General features: G+C 41.1%; 2 protein-coding genes across 2 annotated transcripts in view; one reads left to right on the plus strand and one right to left on the minus strand.

Moving 5' to 3' along the window:
- Positions 1 to 10,942, minus strand: part of LOC139539841 (solute carrier family 66 member 2-like) — a 107,744-nt gene extending 96,802 nt beyond the window's left edge. The window contains exons 1-3 of the mRNA XM_071343179.1: positions 10,864 to 10,942; positions 7,700 to 7,995; positions 7,265 to 7,398 (exon numbers count right to left, since the gene is read on the minus strand). Of these exons, the coding sequence (XP_071199280.1) occupies positions 7,265 to 7,398; positions 7,700 to 7,908 (343 nt within the window). The 5' untranslated portion in view covers positions 7,909 to 7,995; positions 10,864 to 10,942. The remainder of the gene's footprint in view (positions 1 to 7,264; positions 7,399 to 7,699; positions 7,996 to 10,863) is intronic.
- A 637-nt stretch (positions 10,943 to 11,579) lies between these two features.
- Positions 11,580 to 26,446, plus strand: LOC139539842 (heat shock factor-binding protein 1-like). Its single transcript, XM_071343180.1, has 4 exons — positions 11,580 to 11,951; positions 13,031 to 13,097; positions 13,564 to 13,690; positions 26,131 to 26,446. The coding sequence occupies exons 1-3, from the start codon at positions 11,907 to 11,909 to the stop codon at positions 13,686 to 13,688; spliced, it is 237 nt and encodes a 78-aa protein (XP_071199281.1). The 5' UTR covers positions 11,580 to 11,906; the 3' UTR covers positions 13,689 to 13,690; positions 26,131 to 26,446.
- Positions 26,447 to 26,580: the final 134 nt, after the last annotated feature.

The following is a 26,580-nucleotide window of genomic DNA, read 5'->3' on the forward strand; positions in this document are numbered from 1 at the left end:
TACTAAGCTGTTTTTTCAACCCACAATGGCGGAAGGAGGAGAAGATATCGATTTGGTCGAGGATATAATTATAACGCCATTCTCAAGACGAACTTTCAAGAAAAGTTAGACATTGTAAGGAGAAGTCGCCCGCCACTTTCAAAGTTTCAACTACGAGCGCTATCAATGGCTCACAGGCTCCGAGAAGCACTGCAAACTGTACTGCTGGTAATGCCTATTATTTGCAAGTGATCGATTTTGGTGTTTGGAGCCACACTGGCTTTGCAAACTTGAGTTGTCTAACCAAGGCAGCAACGAGACACCAAAGTACGGCTGGGCACTTACAAGCAATGGTGCTTTTGAAAACTTTTGGGGACACCGGAGTGGATCTACAGCTCAACGAACAAGCGCGCAGGGCAACGGAGCTGCACAATGAAAAAGTGAAGGGAAATATTGAAAAGACTCATTGATTGTGTCATGTTTTTGGGTAAACACTGTTTACCCAAAAATGTGAATTTGTCAATTTCAAGGTGACGCAACGCCTGGTTATACTGCGTTTCTGTCTAAATGTATAGTGTCTAGAGCCATGGCATCATAATGATGGTAATAAGAGGTGGATTAATTTGGGTGGGACTGTGTAGTACCTCACTGAAGGCCCAGGCCCCAGGCCCACGGAGCCACTGTGTAAATATAATAACAATATGCAAACATTTGCCATTAATGATAAGAGCGGGGAAATAAATGTTTCTTATCTTTGCATTCTAAAATAAAAATACGCATATTTCCTATTATTTATTTCATTTCCATGATCATTGCAGAATAAATCTCTCACCTTTTCTGACTGGGATGGTTTCATAGGCTACTTGTGTCGCGAAATAGCCTACAGGCCGACAACAAGTTAGCCTATAATACCATTTGTTCCATCTCTCATTTAAATGGACCCATTAACTTTTACTTGGTACTCATCCCAGATCCGGGAGCACCCCCCACAGTAAAAAAGCTGACTAGCATAGCCTAGCATAGCGTCACAAGTAAATACAAGCATCTAAATATCATTAAATCACAAGTCCAAGACACCAGATGAAAGATACAGATCTTGTGTATCCAGCCATCATTTCTGATTTTTAAAATGTTTTACAGGGAAGACACAATATGTAAATCTATTAGCTAACCACGTTAGCAAAAGACACCACTTTTTTTACTCCACCAGTTTTTTACTCCATCAGTAGCTATCACTAATTTGACTAAATAAAGATATATATAGCCACTAACCAAGAAACAACTTCATAAGATGACAGTCTGATAACATATTTATGGTATAGGATATGTTTTTTTAGAAAAATGTGCATTTTTCAGGTATAAATCTCAGTTGTACATTGCAGCTGCAATCTGAAATAGCGTTGGAAGCAGCCGGAATAATTACAGAGACCGACGTCAATTACCAAAATACTCATCCTAAAACATTTCTGAAAAATACACAGCCTACAGCAATTGAAAGACAAAGATCTTGTGAATCCAGACAATATTTCAGATTTTCTAAGTGTTTTACAGGGAAGACACAATATGTAAATCTATTAGCTAACCACGATAGCAAAAGACACAACTTTTTTTCTCCACCATTTTTTTCCTGCATCAGTAGCTATCACTAATTCGACTAAATAAAGATATATATAGCCACTAACCAAGAAACAACTTCATAAGATGACAGTCTGATAACATATTTATGGTATAGGATATGTTCTTTTAGAAAAATGTGCATTTTTCAGGTATAAATCACAGTTGTACATTGCAGCTGCAATCTGAAATAGCGTTGGAAGCAGCCGGAATAATTACAGAGACCGACGTCAATTACCAAAATACTCATCCTAAAACATTTCTGAAAAATACACAGCCTACAGCAATCGAAAGACACAGATCTTGTGAATCCAGACAATATTTCAGATTTTCTAAGTGTTTTACAGCGAAAACACAATATATCGTTATATTAGCATACCACATGAGCTAACATCACACCAGCATTAAATCAAGGCAAAGGGGGCGATAACGTTATCGCCACCAAAATATATACATTTTTTCACTAACCTTCTCAGAATTCTTCAGATGACAGTCCTGTAACATCATATTACACAATGCATATAGAGTTTGTTCGAAAATGTGCATATTTAGCATCACAAATCGTGGTTATGCAATGTAATCTGTCAAAACATGGCATGCATTCGGGCCGGCGCCATCTTGGAAAGGCACCTATGTTTACGATTATTTATCGATTAGATTGACAAAAAAAATACAGGTTGGACAGCTAATGAAAGATGCATTGGTTATTAATGCAACCGCTGATTTAGATTTTTAAAATTTACGTTACTAGACATACATTGTGAGTTACAGCCAGACTAGTGCCGCAAAAAATGGCTGACAACTGCGTTTACATTTTTCCACATAAATACGGAATAAAATCATAAATAACTTTTACTTTTGGACGAGCTTCCATCAGTATCTTGGGCAATGTGTCCTTTGTCCAAAAGAATCGTTGCTTTGTTGTAAAACGACCTCCTCAACTTCGAAACTAGCAGCTAACGATAGCTACACGGCACACACATGCCCAAATCCTCAAACGCAATACTAAGGAAATTCAGAAAAATAGCAATATACTCGCATAAACTGATATAAATCGGTTTCAAATAACTTCGTTATGATGTTTCTAACACCTATATCGAATTAAATCACAGACGGATATATCTTTGATCAATAACGAGAGCTTTTGAGCATGCGATTCTGATGTCCTCCCTTGCGTCCTGGCAAGCGTCGAAAAGAAGGGACATCTCACTCCATTCCCTTTTAAAAACTCTGACAAACACGTAGAGACACCATTCCACTTCTCATTGGTTACTGACATCCAGGGGAAGGCGGGTGCAGTTCATGTCAAGCCATAGGGCACACACAGAGTTTTAAACTGATCCGAGATCAGAGACTATTTTTCAGAGCTTCGCATGTCCTGTCATGAGTTTCGCTGTAGAAAGAGTTCTGGTTCACCCACAGACATAATTCAAACGGTTTTAGAAACTAGAGATTGTTTTCTATCCAATAGTAATAATAATATGCATATTGTACGAGCAAGAATTGAGTACGAGGCAGTTTAATTTGGAAATGTAAAAAAAGAAAAAATGCTAACAGCTCCCCCTATTGTTAAACAGTAATAATTAGAAAAGCTATTTCAAATATTTTGATCTATGTATTTTGGTCTTTCCGAAACTGTCAGATACAGCAAATGTCACTGCAAAAGGAAACATTCTGCCAACACCTCCAAAGACATCTGATCAAGTTTGCCAAGCATTGCTATTTCCTTTTGATACTGTCTTGGCCTAATTCCAATACTTCCAATGTATACAGCAAATAAGGGCGTTATTATCACTATAAAAGGTGAATGATGGGTGTTTTTCAGGCAGAGTTATAATGCTCGTTCACGTGTGCACAGTTTTAAGAAGTCTGATTTATAACGGGAAACATTATGAGGCCCATAAGCTTTCTGAGGTAAACTGTGGAGAGAATGTGAATCACCTTTTGCCACTCTAGACATGATGTTGACTTTCAATGACAATAGACCACATCAACCTTTCTTTAGGGCGAGGAGAAATGCTAATTTCATTCCATCTACTCCCCACTCCATCAGAACAGTGAGCCTCACACTTCCTAGTTTGTCATTCCTGAAACATCCTCTATGCATCTTCTGTGCTCTATGCAGCATGCAGCATGAAAAAAATAAGTTGGTAAAAGGTCACAATAGCATATCTATGTATTTTAATCCCTCCCCATATACTACCTACTGACCTAAGACAACCTCTACTAAAGGAAGCTAAATGTTATCCGAAAGCTGGTACTTGTCGGCATGTGTGTTTATGGATGTGAATGGTTATTATTGTTTGTGCATATATGTGTGGTTGTGAACGTTTATTGTTGTTTGTGCATGTGTGTGTGTGGTTGTGAACGTTTATTGTTGTTTGTGCATGTGTGTGTGCGGTTGTGAAAGTTTATTGTTGTTTGTGCATGTGTGTGTGTGGTTGTGAACGTTTATTGTTGTTTGTGCATGTGTGTGTGGTTGTGAACGTTTATTGTTGTTTGTGCATGTGTGTGTGGTTGTGAACGTTTATTGTTGTTTGTGCATGTGTGTGTGGTTGTGAACGTTTATTGTTGTTTGTGCATGTGTGTGTGGTTGTGAACGTTTATTGTTGTTTGTGCATGTGTGTGTGTGGTTGTGAACGTTTATTGCTGTGCGTGCATGTGTGTGTGGTTGTGTTGTGTAAGTATGTGGTCGGGTTAGATGGGGACAGGTGCTGCTGTCCCGGCTGTCATAGAGCAGGATGTTCCTGAGGTAAGGACAGTAAAGTAATGATTGGGGAGGAAGTTAGGGCTATTCTGAGCCTGGACCATCACACCCCTCCATCCCCTCTGAAATCAGACAGCTGACCTGCCCTTCAGCGGAAAGAAGAGGCCTGGAGTGACGATCTGTTGTCCTGTAGTGTCTGTGGCAGGGTGATTAAGGGCACTCAAAACAGTTCAGAGTTCTCTAATGGTTTGGTTGCTGAGCTCCTATGATACAGTACTGACAATCGATGTGAGTAAAGATGGACTGAGGACTCTCCAGCTCCCACCAGGGGACAACAGAATCAGTCTGGAACTCAGTGTCTCAGCAGACTACAAGACCACAGTGTCTCTTATACATATCCTATACCCAAACAAGGATTATCTACAGTATAACACAAACTCAGACTCATGCATGGATACACAGCACACACACACACATACGCACAAACCCACAATAACTCACCGATATGTACAGCATGAATAACTTAGCATCTATTCACTAATCAATCAACATGACAGATACATTATTAGGGCCGAGGAGTTAGGGATCTAATAACACACAACACACTCTTTGAATTATCGTAATATTACAAGATTTCATTTTGTTCCCAGTCAGATTAATAAAAAGCTGACCTAAGATTGGCTATGTAAATGTAATGAAAGAGATTTAATCAACCTGTAGTTCTGTGAAAACACAATTATCCATAAATTCTCTCTCTCTCTCTCACACACTCTATTTCTCTCTCTCTCTCACACTCACATAGAGCAGACCCCCTGTCACTGGCCACACACACTCTCACCCCCAGAGCTGAAATAATCTATTCTATGTGAAAGCCCAGTGACTATAGCCATCCACCATTTCCCTGTTATTCTCACACACACCAATCCCCATAATTACATCCACAAGATCATCATTCAACTCAAAGGACCTCAGGCGTAAACATAGTTTACCATCTGGCCTATAAAATCTACCAATCAAAACTACAAATGACATAAGACCGATAGAGAGCGAGAGAGTGAGTGAGAGAGCGAAAAAGACAGAGAGAGGGAGAGGGAGCAAGATTCTAGAGTGATTATTCCTTCTCCTATGGCCCCCTCTTTTGGCAAGAGCTTAGAGTTGAAACTGAACGCCATGTGTACAGTGGTGGCCAAAAGTTTTGAGAATGACACAAATATTAATTTTCACAAAGTCTGGTGCCTCAGTTTGCATGATGGCAATTTGCATGTAGTCCAGAATGTTATGAAGAGTGATCAGATGAATTGCAATTAATTTCAAAGTCCCTCTTTGCCATGCAAATTAACTGAATCCCCAAAAAACATTTCCACTGCATTTCAGCCCTGCCACAAAAGGACCAGCTGACACCATGTCAGTGATTCTCTCGTTAACACAGGTGTGAGTGTTGACAAGGACAAGGCTGGAGATCACTCTGTCATGCTGATTGAGTTCAAATAACAGACTGGAAGCTTCAAAAGGAGGGTGATGCGTGGAATCATTGTTCTTCCTCTGTCAACCATGGTTACCTGCAAGGAAACATGTGCTGTCATCATTGCTTTGACTCTTTGCAAAAGGGCTTCACAGGCAAGGATATTGCTGCCAGTAAGATTGCACCTAAATCAACCATTTTTCGGTCATCAAGAACTTCATGGAGAGTTGTTCAATTGTTGTGAAGAAGGCTTCAGGGCGCCCAAGAAAGTCCAGCAAGCGCCTGGACTGTCTCCTAAAATTGATTCAGCTGCGGGATCGGGGCACCACCAGTAAAGAGCTTGCTCAGGAATGGCAGCAGGCAGGTGTGAGTGCATCTGAACGCACAGTGAGGCAAAGACTTTTGGAGGATGGCCTGGTGTCAAGAAGGGCAGCAAAGAAGCCAGGAAAAACATCAGGGACAGACTGATATTCTGCAAAAGGTACAGGGATTGGACTGCTGAGGACTGGGGTAAAGTCATTTTCTCTGATGAATCCCCTTTCTGATTGTTTGGGGCATCCGGAAAAAAGCTTGTCCGGAGAAGACAAGGTGAGCGCTACCATCAGTCCTGTGTCATGCCAATAGTAAAGCATCCTGAGACCATTCATGTGTGGGGTTGCTTCTCAGCCAAGGGAGTGGGCTCATTCACAATCTTGCCTAAGAACACAGCCGTGAATAAAGAATGGTACCAACACATCATCTGAGAGCAACTTCTCCCAACCATCCAGGAACAGTTTGGTGACGAACAATGCCTTTTCCAGCATGATGGAGCACCTTGCCATAAGGCAAAAGTGATAAGTGGCCCGGGGAACAAAATATCGATATTTTGGGTCCATGGCCAGGAAACTCCCCAGACCTTAATCCCATTGAGAACTTGTGGTCAATCCTCAAGAGGCGGGTCGACAAACAAAAACCCACAGATTCTGACAAACTCCAAGCATTGATTATGCAAGAAAGACCTGCCATCAGTCAGGATGTGGCCCAGAAGTTAATTGACAGCATGCCAGGGCGGATTGCAGAGGTCTTGAAAAAGAAGAGTCAACACTGCAAATATTGACTCTTTGCATCAACTTCATGTAATTGTCAATAAAAGCCTTTGAGACTTATGAAATGCTTGTAATTATACTTCAGTATTCCATAGTAACATCTGACAAAAATATCTAGACACTGAAGCACCAAACTTATTTGTGTCATTCTCAAAACTTTTGGCCACAACTGTACTATAATTGTGTGTTCATTTTTCAAATATGATGAGTGGTCAAGTTAAGTACATGCATTATATTTATTTACCTAGCAATAGAATATATTTTTCCCAGCAATAGACCAATTTGCCTGTGAGGTGGTGTTTTTTGGTGTTGGGACCTAATTTATTGTTGTTTAGCACTAGCTGTAATAATAATACATGCATAATACAAATGAAATAGGGCTATTTGCCTGACGTATTTATGGTTTGGTTGGCTTACCTGTGAAGTGGCGCTGTTTGGTGCTGACGCGGTTGGTGTGCTGGATGTTGCAGCAGAGATGGAGCATAGCCAGCATGGTAATGATCATCACTACACTCTGGAGGAGCAGAGTCAGTTCAAACTGCTTCCCTATCCTGTAGGTAGACAACATTACAGTGGTTAATCAAATCACAATGTCAGCGCAGACAATGCTTCTCACTTCCTCTAAAGCCACTTCTCTATCCATGTTTCAAGGAAACAAAACAAACATGCACTCTTGTATGCTCACAAGTGAATTGTTTCATTAGGTCACCATGTGAGCATACTGTACAATAATTTATAGTTTACTTTTAACTGTTATCTCTACACAGCACCTGGCAGTTTCACTGGATGTGTGCACTGTGCATATACCCAATGTAATCTGTCCCCAGTGAACCCTCTCTATCCTGGCCTCACCAGAAGAAGATGCGTAGGATGTTGGCGATGAGCAGAAGCAGACAGACGCGGGTGGAGAATCCCTCAGTGATGCTGCTCTTCTGGATCTCCTGGTACTGAGGCACGTAGGGCAGGGTCCCTCCAAACACCATCACACAGGACGCCAGCCACGACAGCAGGGTCAACGAGCCCTCCATGCCCTCCTCCTGGATGCCCACCTCAATGTCCATCTCTAGCTAGGGCCTCACAGATGGCAGCCTGGTCTCACAGTCACACCCAGCACCATGGAGTAGACAAACAGACACTCCTGATCATGACTGGAAGCATAGAAAACAAATAATGAACTCTAACTGCCGCTCCCTCTCTCATGCTTTCTTAGAGAACTCACCCTGTCATACTTACAAAACTAAAGATATCAACACATAAACCATCTCCCACTACAGAAAAATACTAAAACTAACTATCAGTTATCACCGTAACGCAACAACAACTCGTAAAGCATGAGTCACCTTGCCACCCACGCCCATTCTCTCACACCCCTATCTGAATTAAGGATATCCACAATAGGCCTCCAGTAATATGCCAACGCTTCAAACCTGCAAGAGACCCCAAGGTTTTCTTCTTATGGGTTATAGCTCTACCATAACCCACAAGACAGACCCTCTCACACACTTACAAAATATGGTCTCTGTCTCTCTTTACTGGAATTCAGAATTGATGCAAAAGAGCTTTGAGAATGCAAATAGTTTTGGAACTGTCTATGAGCTGTTAACAGAGACATGCATTTAGAGTGGGCCAACTTTTAGAATTGTGAATATTGTTCCAATTCCTTCTGTTATATAGCATTATTTAAATATTCCCCCTGCAATGTTAATGGGGGGCTGCAACTGCTGCCATAAAATGTTGTAGTGTCATGGAAATGCACCATAATGCTCATTCTAGACTTTATATACCCATTGTAATGTTAATGGACGCTAACAAGGCTGCCATAAAATGTTGTAGTGTCATACAAATGCATCAGAATGCAGAAACCGCAATGGCCCAACTTTCTGAATACATTGCTCTGGTGTATTCTATTCTAGCCTATGTGAACATTACTACTATACATACCACTACACTAAAGTTCTTGCCTTTCTCCATGGAGGGTAGGAAAATTCAGGAAGACATAACATAGACATGAAGTTGATATAATGCTCTTTCTCTTACTAGTCTCCACTCTACTCTGTTACATAAAATGCAACACGTCTTAATATTTGTAGAAGCTTTGCCAAATATTGAGTGCTTCTAAATATAGTCCATACAGAACTGCCAGTATTTACATAGGGGGAAACATTCTTCTTTTTCCAGTTTTCCCTCTCTTTGGCCCAATCTCAAAAATGACTCTTTAGCGGTACAGTAAAACAGAGGCTCACTTTTACCCCCTAGACAGCCAGGGGAAGAATATTGAAACAACGAAATGTAACACTGCTCCTTCTGTAAAAAGAGCTCTTTAGGGTGTGCTGAATAAAATATGTCCTTCGTGCATTACCAGTGAGGCACTTCAACACTGTACACACCTATAGGAGTTACTTCAGGGCATTGTTTCCTGTCTGGAAACTGGAAGGTTGGTATGCAAGACACTCTATGAACAGAGTGTGTGTGTGTGTGTGTGTGTGTGTGTGTGTGTGTGTGTGTGTGTGTGTGTGTGTGTGTGTGTGTGTTGAAGGAATTTGTGTAGTCAGCTGAAGGCTGTCAATTCAAAATTATGTTTTACAAGTAAAATTACTTGACCAAGAAGTATTTTCTAAACAATATGTTGCTGTGACTGCTAATATATAAAAGTGTTGGGTAAACTTAAGGCTGTGGAAATGTTCAAGCACTACAGACCACAGGCTCATATTGGAGGAATGTTCACAGTTGGCTTAGTAACACTTCCTCAATAAACATAGATACTTAATTACCTTGACATATTTTTTGCTCTGCATAACTGGGCTCTAATTGTCATTCAGGATGACACAGTTTCTACCACCACAGGATTCCTCTCAATTAAACTTTTAGTAGGAGGACAGTAAAGAAAGACAAAACTGGGAATGCAGAAAGAGTGGGTGACATTTCACAGGAAATAGATACTTTGGTGACATTCAAAGTCGGTCAGTGAACATACACGTGTTGTCATTTCTAGTATATAATAGTTAATTAGACTGCATAGAGCAGCATGTGAAATGTGACAGTTAAAGAACCCTGGCCTAGAGTGTCCTTTGAAAAACAATCCATCACATTAAAACTAAAGGTCACTAGAAGTTGAACGTTTTTTTAATGACTTTTTCAGCTGAACATTAAGCTACAGTGAATAACTTGGATAGCCTATCCAATAATACCCAACAGAAAATGTTCCCTTGTTTTCTTCACAATATGCTTTAGGCTAAAGAGTTTAGGTGGCCTGTCATTCAATGTCTGTATTATACTAGGCTAACTGTATTTGGATGACATGGGGAAAACAGAAGAAAAAATAAACACTTATGTAAACAAAGCATGAAGGGGTTGGGCTATAACATGCCCCAACATAGAGTAGGTTATTTTAACTATGTCTAGTTGCGTGAAAAAGTACAACTACTCCAAAAATCTGTACTTTTTGTTGGTTGTATATAAAGTAAAGAACCCAGATTGTGTATTGAGAAGTAAAGAACTTCTCCCAGCAATGGATCCCCCCCATCTAAGAATAGTATCTCAATTTCAAATCCCTTTGGTACATGGACTAACCACCTGGCAGAAACTGTCCTTGAGATAATATTCCCGGGGCGATAGAGTAGGCTAAACTGTAAATAGACAGGGTAATAAACGTGTAAAAAGGTGAAATAAAAATTTAACGAAGAATACTAGAGTATTGGAAACAAAACAAAAACATTGCAGAGTGCGCACCGACAGCATCAGGAGCCCAACGGGTGCACTTTTTGGTTTTTGCCCTAACGTTGCTTGATACTAAGTTGATTATTTGAATCAGCTGTGTAGCTCTAGGGCAAAAACCAAAACGTGCACCGTGTTTGGGAAACCCTGGGACAGGCAGAGGGATCTATATACACTACCAACGTTACCATGGTCGGTCACGCGTATGGTCTTCGAATATCCTGAACAACAGTATCCTGGAAAGTGAGTAAACATGCACTTATATTGCGGTTGCGGTGTTCCCACTGGTGATTTGAATTTACCTCTTCCATTTACGCGCAAATTCATTGACTACTCCCCAAGAACGCGCTCCAATTTATTAATAGACGAGATCTATCTACTCTTCAACCAGTGCAACTACTATTGGCTATGGGGGGAAAATATATGGGAGGTCACCGCATGACATGCATGATGACACACACACAATGATTAGTTTCTCAAATATGGTGTATTTGTTATTGTCACATTACGGTGTAGTTATTAACAATTCTGAGTTTTTTTCCCCTAATTGTTTTAATTTGGACACTCCTGGAAGTCATAGTCTCCCTAGAAAGTGGTGTAAAGTACTTACAACTCCATACATTTTCCCTGCCACCCAAAAGTACTCGTTACATTTTGAATGTTTAACAGGACAAGAAAATGGTCCAATTCACACACTTACCAAGAGAACATCCCTGGTCATCCCTACTGCCTCTGATCTGGCTGACACTAAACACATGCTTAATTTGTAAATTATGTCTGTGTTGGAGTGTACCCTTGACTAGCCGTAATAGAAATCGTTTGAAGTAATTTTTTTACTTTTGATACTTAAGTATATTTTTGCAATTACATTTACTTTTATAATTAAGTATATTTAAAATCAAATTATTTTAGAATTTTACTCAATTAGTATTTTACTGGGTGACTTTCACTTTTTATATTAATGCATCTTTACTTTTACTCAAGTATGACAATTGGGTACTTTTTCCACCACTGTCCATGTGCAGATTTGCTGCCTCCCACAATGTATCAATGCTAGTCACTTTGCATATGGTCGGGTTTACGAGACTATGAAAACCGCGGGATTAAAATCATCGAATATAGCCAAATCGAGGCTCTGCATACCAAAAACTAAACGTTCCACATTCCGTTGGGTTCCTGCTTCAGTATTCTCGCGATAAGTGTTTTTCAAAAAACAGCTGACTGACATATCTGGATTTACGGGGTAGAGCTAGGGATCCTGTATTTATTTTAGCCCAAGGTAGCTAATTTAGCTAGAGTTCATTTTACACCACTTCATAACACACGTGTCGTGCAGAGGGAAAATATGGCAGAAACTGATCCAAAGTCAGTTCAGGACCTTACCAATGTGGTGAGTATATGACATTGAAGCTAGCTACATTAGCTAGCCAGCCAACATTCACCCAGGCCTGGTGAATGGATATGTTTCGATTTACATTAGCCGATCATTTCAATAGCCTATGTAACTAGTTAGCTAAGAAATTGGATCGTACGAAATGACTGTAAATGTAGAGTATCAAACTCTATAACGGTAAGAAAATATCATGGCTCCAATTTCTTTAGTGCCAAAGATGTTTTTTTATAACTAACCCAAGATAGACCACAGTCTGTTGGCAGAACAAGCAAAGAGGTGGGCAGACCCAAGCACGATTTAGCGAGATCCTATTGGCGCGTTCTAGCACGTATTTGCATACGTCATTGGGGAAAGAATACCCTGTGAAGTGCGGGTTGGCAATAATTACATTCGCTCTTGCACTCTTACTAAACACCGCAATTTTTAAAAACTTATGCAAAGGGTAAAGTCTACAAAACATAATCTACTATATTCGTAACATATTGTAGTTGGTAACAAATCTGTATTGAGATCAAATGTTTAATTGATGATACAATTTGCAGAATGTCGGCCAAATCCATCTCGCGCCATCTTCTCCCATTGCTGGCCACTGGGCTCCCTCTCATCACCATATTTGGTGGGGTGGAAATGCCAACCGGATGTTTCAGATTTATACATCCAGTGAAACATCTGGCTCATTGTTCTATCTGTGGTAGTTCTGTAGCTACGTCTCCCATAATCTAGACTTCACTGACTGAAAAGGGAACGCCTTCTCTTTTTATCCTTGATCATGCTCTGTATAGCTTGCTTATATAAATAAATAAACAAACATTATATTAAAAAGGCCAATACATTTTGATGTGGTTTGAATCCTGCTAAATTAAAGTTTACAAAATTATTCTGAATTGACCACAAACTATATTTGCTGTATTTTTTTCTCTACTTTCTCCCCCCACCCACCCCTTTCTTTATTTCTATCTTCCAGTTTGCCTTTTGGATTTTCATAAATTGCTTGCAAGATGGGTCACATTTGGTAATTGAACACAATAGATCATATCAGCCTGTGTAATGATACACCTGTTACTGCTCTCTAAAAGGTCCAGACGCTGCTGCAACAGATGCAGGATAAGTTCCAGACCATGTCAGACCAGATCATCGGAAGAAATATCCTCAACATTTTTAGGTAACTTGGTATGGGCCTAGATCTTTCAAGTCATTATACATCTTTTATAAATGGGGGTGTCATACAGTCACACCCCCATTAGTTCATTTCCAAACATAATGGTCTTTAGTCCAATTTGATGTTTATTCTACATTAGCTAATTTGTCAAAGATTTCTGATAGCACTTTATATTACAGCACAGAAAGAAGCAGTAATAATTTGTTATAGTATAGTAGTGCATAGGAATACATTTACATTTACATTTAAGTCATTTAGCAGACGCTCTTATCCAGAGCGACTTACAATATGTCTTACCAGTTGGAATCAGAATCTTGGCTGGGGAGTGTCTGTTAGTGATCATCATTAATGTTATACTGGGAGAGGTATTCCAGCCAGCACATCCCATCCGTCAGCGTTATCCACAAGTCCATTTTGGGCTAGCCCATTGTCTTCCTTAAACATGTTCACTTGATGAGATGAGCACCCGCATCGATGACCTGGAGAAGAACATTGCTGACCTCATGACCCAGGCAGGCGTGGAGGAGATCGAGGGGGTCAAAGAACCGCAAGTCAAAGAAGGACAAGGGTCATGAAGGTACTCTAACGGCACTTTACTAAATGTTTTCTATATCTGTATGATACTCATCAGTCCCCGGTTCAAATGTTTAAGATATGAGTGCATCGGTCTGCGGACCCCAAAAAGATCAAAATGAGGCATGCATTGGTCAGAAAATCTATTCAAATATTACGAATTGCTGGTTCACTGAAAACATTCTCATATTACTTTCTACCTTATCTTTTGTGACAAATGATGTGTCCTCTCCTTCACTGTTAAACTAAGCATGTAACTGTGTTGACAGTCATTGATCTACAAGTAATTTTGCATGCCGAACAACCCCAGGCAATATCAGTAGCCTAGTCAAACTGCGCAATGTGCGCAGCTTCACGTGTTGACCACCGAGGTAGGCCCCTTATCTTGCACATCTGTGTGCCTTCAGAGTAAAAAAAAAAAAGAAATATTTGGCATTATTAGTTGAGTGACAACCAATGTAATTGCTAGTTTATTGTTATCAAATGTACTGTTGAAAATAGTGTTTTACCAGATTAAAAGTAAGCTACCGGAGACACAACTAATCTGGCTAATAGCTTACCTGCTGATCGGGGCATAGCCTACATTAGATTTTATTTCGATTGTTCAGGTTCACCATCAGCAATAGTTTTGGTAGTTTTGCTTTAAGCAATCAGTGTATATGGTCAAGTTTAGATATGCAGGGTTGGTTGATAATTTCATAACGAGGACAGCAATCACTTTTGTAAACCGCACTGCATGGTCGAAGCAAGGAAAATAAAAATGACTAGTTAATTAGTGGGTGATGGTGATTTCAGATCAAAAGTGTGGCCAAAACGTAGCTTACTATACCATTGCTTCCCCCAATCTGAGCGCCATACAGCCGCTGTTTTGCAAGCTCTGACCCAAATGTACTATTTTGTGATTCCTTTGTGATTTAAACTCAGCAAAAAAAGACTGTCACTGTCAACTGTGTTTATTTTCAGCAAACTTAACATGTGTAAATATTTGTATGAACATAACAAGAGTCAATAACTGAGACATAAACTGAACAAGTTCCACAGATGTGACTAACAGAAATGGAATAATGTGTCCCTGAACCGAGGTGGGGTCAAAATCAAAAGTAACAGTCAGTATCTGGTGTGGCCACCAGCTGCATTAAGTACTACAGTGCATCTCCTCCTCATGGACTGCACCAGATTTGTCAGTTCTTGCTGTGAGATGTTATCCCACTCTTCCACCAAGGCACCTGCAAGTGGGGGCAGTTCCCGGACATTTCTGGGGGAAATGGCTCTAGCCCTCACCCTCCGATCCAACAGGTCCCAGACGTTTTCAATGGGATTGAGATCCGGGCTCTTCGTTGGCCATGGCAGAACACGCACAGAACGAGCAGTATGGCTGGTGGCATTGTCATGCTGAAGGGTCATGTCAGGAGGAGCCTGCAGGAAGGGTACCACATGAGGGAGGAGGATGTCTTCCCTGTTAACGCACAGCGTTGAGATTGCCTGCAATGACAACAAGCTCAGTCCGTTGATGCTGTGACACACCGCCCCAGACCATGACGGATCCTCCACCTCCAAATCGATCCCGCTCCAGAGTACAGGCCTTAGTGTAACGCTCATTCCTTCGACGAAAAACGTGAATCCGACCATCACCTCTGGTGAGACAAAACCGGTGATGTCTGGTGAGGACCTGCCCTTACAACAGGCCTACAAGCCCTCAGTCCAGCCTCTCTCAGCCTATGCGGACAGTCTGAGCACTGATGGAGGGATTGTGCGTTCCTGGTGTAACTCGGGCAGTTGTTGTTGCCATCCTGTACCTGTCCCGCAGGTGTTATATTCCGATGTACCGATCCTGTGCAGGTGTTGTTACACATGGACTGCTGCTGCGAGGACAATCAGCTGTCTGTCATGTCTCCCAGTAGCGCTGTCTTAGGCGTCTCACAGTACGGACATTGTAATTTATTGCCCTGGCCACATCTGCAGTCCTCATGCCTCCTTGCAGCATGCCTAAGGCACGTTTACGCAGATGAGCAGGGCCACTGGGCATCTTTCTTTTGGTGTTTTTCAGAGACAGTAGAAAGGCCTCTTTAGTGTCCTAAGTTTTCATAACTGTGACCTTAATTGCCTACCGTCTGTAAGATGTTAGTATCTTAACGACCGTTCCACAGGTGGATCTTCATTAATTGTTTATGGTTCATTGAACAAGCATGGGAAACAGTGTTTAAACCCTTTACAATGAACATCTGTGAAGTTATTTGGATTTTTACGTTTCTTTTTTTGCTGAGTTTGTTTTTACTTTTATTTTTTCAATGTAGCTGCTATCAATTTCTTACAACCGACAAGAACTTTTGACCATCAGATCGGAAGTTACTTACCTCAATTCCGGCTTCGACTCATCTGCCCTTGGCTCTTTCTGTAATTCCGACCCAATTTTCGGGCTACACAAGAGGAAATGCAAACGTTAGAGGCAAGAGAGGGGGATCCTGGTGAGATTAAAGTAAAGGGAGAACCGGCCACCTCTTCCCTCCATTCTACTGGCCAATGTGGATTAGGGAGAGGTTGTTGTTCCGGTCCCACACTGCCAAGTCTACCTTTCTACCAAAGGGACTCTCGAAATTGCAATATTTTCTGCTTTTCAGAAACATGGCTCTCAGACAAGATACCTGCCATTGCTATCCAACTCGATGGATTCTCCATTCACTGTGCCCCAGTGGAGTTGGGGAAATCGAGGGGGGAGGGGTTTGCCTCTTCGTCAACAACAACTGGTGTGCTGACTCAAAGCCTATGGAAGTATCGACCCCATTGTTTACGTGTCTTGGAACACCTCATGGTCAAATGCCTACCCTTTTACCTCCTGAGGGAGATTTCAGCTGTTATCGTGACTGTTGTATACATTTCACCTCAGGACAAGAAAAATAACAACTGGCACTTAAACTGTACAAGGCTATAACCAAGCAGAAAAACGTACATCCAAAGGCTGCTTTTCTGGTTGCCAGCGATTTTAATTCCACGTCATTAAGACACGTGATGCCTAACTTCCATCAACACGTCTCCCTCGCCAGTAGGGGTGATAAGTCCTAGACCACTGTTATTCTAGTCACAAGCAAGTATACAGTGGGGAGAACAAGTATTTGATACACTGCCGATTTTGCAGGTTTTCCTACTTACAAAGCATGTAGAGGTCTGTAATTTTTATCATAGGTACACTTCAACTGTGAGAGACAGAATCTAAAACAAAAATCCAGAAAATCACATTGTATGATTTTTAAGTAATTAATTTGCATTTTATTGCATGACATAAGTATTTGATCACCTGCCAGTAAGAATTCCGGCTCTCACAGACCTGTTCGTTTTTTTTTAAGAAGCCCTCCTGTTCTCCACTCATTACCTGTATTAACTGCACCTGTTTGAACTCGTTACCTGTATAAAAGACACCTGTCCACACACTCAATCAAACAGACTCCAACCTCTCCACAATGGCCAAGACCAGAGAGCTGTGTAAGGACATCAGGGATAAAAATGTAGACCTGCACAAGGCTGGGATGGACTACAGGACAATAGGCAAGCAGCTTGGTGAGAAGGCAACAACTGTTGGTGCAATTATTAGAAAATGGAAGAAGTTCAAGATGACAGTCAATCACCCTCGGTCTGGGGCTCCATGCAAGATCTCACCTCGTGGGGCATCAATGATCATGAGGAAGGTGAGGGATCAGCCCAGAACTACACGGCAGGACCTGGTCAATGACCTGAAGAGAGCTGGGACCACAGTCTCAAAGAAAACCATTAGTAACACACTACGCCGTCATGGATTAAAATCCTGCAGCGCACGCAAGGTCCCCCTGCTCAAGCCAGCGCATGTCCAGGCCCGTCTGAAGTTTGCCAATGACCATCTGGATGATCCAGAGGAGGAATGGGAGAAGGTCATGTAGTCTGATGAGACAAAAATAGAGCTTTTTGGTCTAAACTCCACTCGCCGTGTTTGGAGGAAGAAGAAGGATGAGTACAACCCCAAGAACACCATCCCAACCGTGAAGCATGGAGGTGGAAACATAATTCTTTGGGGATGCTTTTCTGCAAAGGGGACAGGACGACTGCACCGTATTTAGGGGAGGATGGATGGGGCCATGTATCGCGAGGTCTTGGCCAACAACCTCCTTCCCTCAGTAAGAGCATTGAAGATGGGTCGTGGCTGGGTCTTCCAGCATGACAACAACCCGAAACACACAGCCAGGGCAACTAAGGAGTGGCCCCGTAAGAAGCATCTCAAGGTCCTGGAGTGGCCTAGCCAGTCTCCAGACCTGAACCCAATAGAAAATCTTTGGAGGGAGCTGAAAGTCCGTATTGCCCAGCGACAGCCCCGCAACCTGAAGGATCTGGAGAAGGTCTGTATGGAGGAGTGGGCCAAAATCCCTGCTGCAGTGTGTGCAAACCTAGTCAAGAATTACCTGTGACTCGCTCTGTTGAGAAATGGTATCCATAATCAGAGTTTATGCTACAGGACTGCTTTGCTAGCGTTGATTGGAATATGTTTCGTGACTCCGCTGATAACATCGACGAGCTAACCACATCAGTCATCGGCTTCATTAGGAAATGCATACACAGCCTCCACTCTTCTGGGAAGGCTTGTGAAATATATATATATATTTTTTTAAATGATCGTCCCAATAAGCTCAAACCAGATGGGATGGTGTATCGCTGCAGAATGCTGTAGTTGCCATTCTGGTTAAGTGTGCCTTGAATTCTAAATTAACCACAGACTGTGTCACCAGCAAAGTAACCCTACACCATCACACCTCCTCCATGGTGGGAACCACACATGCAGAGATCATCCGTTCACCTACTCTGCATCTCACAAAGACACAGCAGTTGGAACCAAAAATCTCACATTTGGACTCATCAGAGCAAAGGACAGATTTCCACCGTTCTATTATCCATTGCTCGTGTGTCTTGGTCCAAGCAAATCTCTTATTGGTGTCCTTTAGTAGTGGTTTCTTAGTAGCAATTTGACCATGAAGGCCTGATTTCACACAGTCTCCTCTGAACAGTTGATGTTGAGATGTGTGTCTGTTACTTGAACTCTATGAAGCATATATTTGGGCAGAAATTTCTGAGGCTGGTAGCTCATTTTATTTTGGTATTTTATTAGGATCCCCATTAGCTGTTGCAAAAGCAGTAGCTACTCTTCCTGGGGTCCACACAAAACATGAAACATGACTTAATACAGAACATTAATAGACAAGAACAGCTAAGGACAGAACTACATGCACTTTTTGTAAAGGCACACGTAGCCTACATATCAATCAATACATACATACATACATACATACATACTAGGTCAAATAGGGGTGAGACGTTGTGCCATGAGGTGTTGCTTTATCTGTTTTAACCAGGTTTGCTGTGTATTTGCGCAATATGAGATGGAAGTGAGTTCCATGCAATAATGGCTCTATATAATACTGTACGCGTTCTTGAAATTGTTCTGGATTTGGGGACTGTGAAAAGACCCCTGGTGGCATATCTGGTGGAATGTGTGTGTGTCAGAGCTGTGTGTAAGTTGACTTTGCAAACAATTTGGAATTTCCAACACAATGTTTCTTATAAACAGAAGTGATGCAGTCAGTCTCTCCTCAACTCTTAGCCAAGAGAGACTAGCATGAATAGTATTTATATCAGCCCTCTGATTACAATGAAGAGCATGACGTGCCGCTCTGTTCTGGGCCAGCTGCAGTTTAACTAGGTCTTTCCTTGCAGCACTGGACCACACGACTGGACAATAATAACGATTAGACAAAACTAGAGCCTGCAGGACTTTGCTTTATGGAGTGTTGTGTCAATTCAGCATCTCTTTATTACAGACAGAACTCTCCCCGTCTTCACAACCATTGAATCTATATGTTTTGACCATGACAGTTTACATTCTAAGGTAATGCCAAGTAATTTAGTCTCCTTAACTTGTTCAACAGCCACACCATTCATTACCAGATTCAGCTGAGGGCTAGATCTTAGGGAATGATTTGTACCAAATACAATGCTCTTAGTTTTAGAGATGTTCAGGACCAGTTTTTTTTCCTGGCCACCCATTCCAAAACAGATTGCAACTCTTTAAGGGTTTCAGTGACTTCATTAGCTGTGGTTGCTGATGTGTATATGGCTGAATCATCAGCATACATGGACACACATGCTTTGTTTAATGCCAGTGGCAGGTTATTGGTAAAAATAGAAAAGAGTAGAGAGCCTAGAGAGCTGCCCTGCGGTACACCACACTTTACATGTTTGACATTAGAGAAGCTTCCATTAAAGAACACCCTTTGAGTTCTATTAAATTGCTATATCGTGGATTCGGAGCTGAGGTTACAGCCATAACACACATTTTTTTTCAAAAACGGGTTATGGTCAATAATATCAAAGGCTGCACTGAAATCAAGCAGTACAGCTCCCACAATCTTCCTATTATACATTTCTTTCAAACAATCATCAGTCATTTGTGTCAGTGCAGTACATGTTGAGTGCCCTTCACTATAAGCATGCTGAAAGTCTGTTAATTTGTTTACAGAGAAATAGCATTGTATTTGGTCAAACACAATTTTTTCTAACAGTTTGCTAAGAGCTGGCAGCAAGCTTATAGGTCTGCTGTTAGAACCAGTGAAGGCCGCTTTACCACTCTTGGGTAGCGGAATTACTTTGGCTTCCCTCCAGGTCTGAAGACAAAAACTTTCCTCTAGGCTTAGATTAAAGATATGACAGATAGGAGTGGCTATAGAGTCAGCTACCATCCTCAGTAGCTTTCCATCTAAGTTGTCAATGCCAGGAGGTTTGTCATTATTGATCGATTACAATTTTCCCCACCTCTCCCACACTAACTTTACATAATTCAAACTTGCAATGCTTTTCTTTCATTATTAGTTTTTTGTATGCATGAATACGATGAATCACTGTTCGTTGTTGGCATTTCCTGCCTAAGTTTGCCCACTTTGCCAATGAAGTAATCATAAAAATAATTGGCAACATTAAATGGTTTTGTGATGAATAAGCCATCTGATGCGTTGAATGCCTTTCTGCCCATAATTGCATTTAAAGTACAAGTTTAATCACATCAGACCAACATATTTTTAACATCATCCACATAAGTCGCAGCGAATTATTTTGTATGAGCTCTTATACACTATTTTAGGCCCAGCTGTTGGAACTTTGGCTTTCCTGGATATTGTGATCACTGTATCCAATGGGTATGGATACAGCTTTAGAACAAACTTCTACAGTATTAGTAAAAATGTGATCGATACATGTGGATGATCTTGTTCCTGTAGTGTTTGTAAATATTTTTTATTTAACCTTTATTTAACTAGGCTTGTCAGTTAAGAACAAATTGTTATTAACAATGACGGCCTACCCTGGCCAAACCCTAAACTGGACGACGCTGGGCCAATTGTGCGCCGCCCTATGGGACTCCCTGTCACGATCGTCGTAACATTGAAGAGAGGAGGACCAAGGCGCAGTGTGAAATGAATACATATTTAATTAACGAAGACGAAGAACACTTTACAAACTAAACAAAACAACAAACCGACGAACGTGAAGCTATATAAACAATAAGTGCAGACACAGGCAACTTAGACAGACAATCACCCACGAACTACCTAATGAATATGGCTGCCTAAATATGGTTCTCAATCAGAGACAACGATAGACAGCTGTCTCTGATTGAGAACCAATCTAGGCAACCATAGACATACATACACCTAGACTACACACTGCCCCATAAACATACAAAACCCCTAGACAATACAAAACACATACATCCCCCATGTCACACCCTGACCTAACTAAAATAATAAAGAAAACAAAGATAACTAAGGCCAGGGCGTGACACTCCCAATCACAGCCAGTTGTGATACAGCATGGAATCGAACCCGGGTCTGTAGTAACGCCTCAGACCGATGCGCCACTCGGGAGCCCCAGTAGGTAGGTTGATTAATAACCTGAACCAGATTACAGGCACTGGTTGCGGTAAGAAGCTTCCTCTTGAGCGGACAGCTTGATGAAAACCAGTCAATATTCAGGTCCCCAAGAAAGTAGACCTTTCTGTTTACATCACATACACTATCAAGCATGTCACACATATTATTTATATACTGACTGTTTGAACTTGATGACCTCTAGCAACACCCCAAAAAAAGGCTTTAGATGTGCCAAGTGAACCTGCAACCACAACAGTTCAATAACACCTGACATAAGATCTTCTCTAAGCATTACAGGGATATGGCTCTGTGTATACATACAGCAACACCTCCCCCATAAGCATTTTGTCTTCTATAGTATTGCTACTGCTGAATTATCTAAGTGAGTCTCAGAAATTGATAATATATGAATGTTAGCAAGTTATTGATTTCATGAACCTTATTTCTAAGGCTACATATATTAATATGAGCTATTTTCAGTCCTTTCCTGGGTAGCTTATCAGAGATACACATAATGTGGAAAAGAGCAAACAAAGCAAGAGAAAAATATATACATTTTATCAGTCCATTAATCAATTGGTGTGTGTGTTTGAGGTGGGGTTGAAGCTATTAACCCATAGGCTTGGCTGTCATCCCCTCCAGGCTTCTGGGAGGGAGGGTGGACAATGAGACTGTAAGCAATGTCCCCACACGCTCTGCCAGCTTTCATGGCTGGGATCAGTTCTTTCCTCTTCTGGCGCACAGCTTCAGGATAGTCCTCATTGAGGAGGATATAATTTCACCTCAATCTTCAATTTCTCAGAGATCATTTCCCTCACTTTGTCCTCAAACTCCATCCAGGTCTCATGTGGAGATTCTACAATTACGTTCACAACCATGTGGTTCCACCTTGATTGTCCCTCAATGATTTATCTGTCATTGTTATCGTTGATTCACATATAGAACTGATGTCCTCTCAATGTCATCTTGCCGTTCTCCTGTTTCAACTCATTGAGCTGACTCTGGGACAACCACAAACTGTTCTTCAGGTCCTGGACCTCGTCAATTATTTTAGTAGTTGAATCCACCAGTATTTGGACAAAACACTTGAAGCTATTTTCTTGTTGTAACAACTGCTTGTAGAACTCTTTGTTCATTTAAAAGATCCTTCATGTGTGATAGACACCACTGTCCTCCGTCTATGTCATGGTAGCTAGCAACGTAGGTTACGCTGTTACTCCTCGTAGTTCCAGGAAGAGTATATGTCCTCTGCAGCAGAGGTAACTCTGGGTCTTCCTTTCCTGAGGCATTCCTCATGAGAGCCAGCTTCATCATAGCGCTTGATAGTTTTTGCGACTGCACTTGAAGAAACTTTCAAAGTTCTTGAAATGTTCTGTATTGACTGACCTTCATTTCTTAAAATAATGATGGACTGTCGTTTCTCTTTTCTTATTTGAGCTGTTCTTGCCATTTATATGGACTTGGTCTTTTACCAAATAGGGCTATCTTCTGTATACCACCCCTACCTTGTCACAACACAACTGATTGGCTCAAACGCATTAAGGAAAGTTTTATCAAGGCACACCTGTTAATTGAAATGCATTCCAGGTGACTACCTCATGAAGCTGGTTGAGAGAATGCCAATAATGTGCAAAGCTGTCATCAAAGTGGCTACTTTGAAGAATCTCAAATATATTTTGATTTGTTTAACACTTTTTTGGGTTACTACATGATTCCATATGTGTTATTTCATAGTTTTGATAGTTTTGATTTCATAGTTTTGATGTCTTCACTATTAGTCTACAATGTAGGAAATATTTAAAATAAAGAAACTCTTGAGCTGAGACAGACTGTACTGTCTCAGCTCAGACAGATCCAGCTCAGATTTTCATTTAGAATGGAAAATTAGTTTATGCAACAAATGTTAGTGCATTGACCCAAATCACATCGATTCGTTACTCTAATCAAACCAAATTGTTTCAAACTGAATTGTATCATATTGGAGCCCATGTATCTACACTGAACAAAAATAAACACAACATGCAACATTTTCTAAGATTTTACTGAGTTACAGTTCATATAAGGGAATCAGTCAATTTTAAATAAATTCATTAGGCCTTAATCTATGGATTTCACATGAATGGGAATACAGATACAGTGTTCGGAAAGTATTCAGACCCCTTTACTTTTTCCACATTTTATTACATTATAGCCTTATTCTAAAATGGATGAAACTTTTTTTCCCCTCTCCAATCTACACACAATACCCCATAATGGCGACGCAAAATCAGGTTTTTAGAAATGTTAGCAAATGTATTAAAAATAAAAAGCATACGTTATTTGCATAATATTCAGACCCTTTGCTATGAGACTGAAGTTGAGCTCAGGTGCATCCTGTTTCCATTGATCATCCTTGATGTTTCTACAACTTAATTGGAGTCCACCTGTGGTAAATTCAATTGATTGGACATGATTTGGAAAGGCACATACCTATCTTATATAAGGTCCCACAGTTTACAGTGCATGTCAGAGCAAAAATCAAGCCGTGAGGTCAAAGGAATTGTCTGTAGAGCTCTGAGACAGGATTGTATCGTGGCACAGATCTGGGGAAGGGTACCAAAACATGTCTGCACCATTGAAGGTCCCCAAGAACACAGTGGCCTCCATCATACTTAAATGGAAGAAGTTTGGAACCACCAAGACTCTTCCTAGAGCTGGCCGCCCGGCCAAACTGAGCCATCGGGGGAGAAGGGCATTGGTCGCTCTGACAGAGAACCCGACAGTCGCTCTGACAGAGCCCAGAGTTCCTCTGTGGAGATGGTTGTCCTTCTGGAAGGTTCTATCATCTCTGCAGCACTCCACCAATCAGGCCTTTATGGCAGAGTGGCCAGACGGAATCCACTCCTCAGTAAAAGGCACATGACAGCCCGCTTGGAGTTGGCCAAAAGGCGGTTTATTGTGGGCTGTGAAATGTTGTCCCACTCCTCTTCAATTACTGCGTGAAGTTGCTGGATATTGGCGGGAACTGGAACGCGCTGTCAATCCAGAGCATCCCAAACATGCTCAATGCATGTTATGTCTGAGTATGCAGGCCATGGAAGAACTGGGACATTTTCAGCTTCCAGGAATTGTGAACTGATCCTTGCAACATGGGCTCTGCATTATCATGCTGACACATGAGGTGAGGGCATTGGATGAATGGCACAACATTGGGCCTCAGGATCTTGTCACGGTATCTCTGAGCATTCAAACTCCCATCGATAAAATGCAATTGTGTTCATTGCCCGTATGTTATGCCTGCACATATCATAACTACACCGCCACCATGGGGAACTCTGTTCACAACATTGACATCAGCAAACCGCTTGCCCACATGACGCCATACTGCCCTGTACCGTTGAAACAACAGGGATTCATGTGTGAAGAGCACACTTCTCCAGCATGCCAGTGGCTAACGAGGTGAGCATTTGTCCACTGAAATAAGTTACAACACTGAACTGGAGTCAGGTCAAGACCTGGTGAGGTCGACGAGCACGCAGATGAGCCTCCCTGAGATGGTTTTTGACAGTTTGTGCAGATATTCTTCACTTGTGCATACCCAGTTTCATCAGCTGTTCGGGTGGCTGGTCTCAGACGAATTCTCTAATGACATTGTGTATGGTAGAGAAAATAACATTAAATTCTCTGGTGGAATTTTCAGCAGCCAGCATGCCAATTGCACTCTCCCTCAACTTGAGACATCTGTGGCATTGTGTTGTGACAACTGCACATTTTAAAGTGGCCTTTTATTGTCCCCAGCACAAGGTGCACCTGTGTAATGATCATGCCGTTTAATCAGCTTCTTGATATGCTACACCTGTCAGGTGGATGGATTATCTTGGCAAAGGAGGAATGCTCACTAACAGGGATGTAAACACATTTGTGTACAACATTATTTAGAAATAAGCTTTTTGTGCATATGGAACATTTCTGGGAACATTTCTTTTTTTATTTCAGCTCATGAAACATGGGACCAACACTTTACATGTTGCATTTATATTTTTGTTCAGTGTAGAGACTTATTGTATCGTCTTGAACGTGAAAGATTCACATTCCTAGTACTGACCTTCTGGCACTCATCCTTGTATCCAAGTTGGTAGTAGTCCTGCATATACAAACATTTCAGGCGAAAGAAAAGTTCTAATTTAAGCTGCATAATAACCTCACTGGTGAACATCTTTGACAAATCCCATTCAGAAAGTGTCACATGGCTAGCATTCACATCCTTTACTCAAATTATAGTTTATGGCCTACCTTTTTGATGCCACATACCAATTTGAAGTTGAAATAACATTAGTTGTCCATCAATGACACATTTGATCAAAATTAATAATTCAGATTTTTTTTAAAACTTGAATTGATGGAAAGTTCTCTGTAGGTCTATAGGTAGATTATGATTGCAGTTGGAAACCGTAAACAATTCCATCAGGAAAGTTAATGTCTCCCTAAGTGTATGCTAAACCAACTATAAAACACATTTCAATTACAGGTTGCCAAGACGACAAGCTGTCAAGGACTTTCTTCAGGAGCAGCATACTCTTCCACTATAACCATTAACTATTTTGATTTAGTGTGTTGTGAAATGCTTTTTTATATTGACTATTGTAATAAAAGTAACAGTTCTAATGTAGTGACTTGAAGATGTGTTATTTGTAAATGAGTATTTCCCTCAGAACTTTTCAGCCCTATTAGTAATGGTTGATTTGAAGTATACAGTAGAAGCCAGTGATATTAGCAGCACTGTGCCAAGTGGAATGCATTCAAAATTCAACTGATTTTCTTCTATTAAAGTTATTTAATACAAACCAATCTTAGTCTCATTCTTAGACAAAACATCAATCAACATATTGGTTTTACTTGGAAGTTGCTTTGTTTTAAAATCAGCCTGAATGCCCTGAACCTATCCTATGGGGCTCTTGCAAATGTGCCTCCTTTAATG

Source organism: Salvelinus alpinus, chromosome 15, assembly GCF_045679555.1.
Source record: "Salvelinus alpinus chromosome 15, SLU_Salpinus.1, whole genome shotgun sequence".
NCBI lineage: Eukaryota > Metazoa > Chordata > Actinopteri > Salmoniformes > Salmonidae > Salvelinus > Salvelinus alpinus.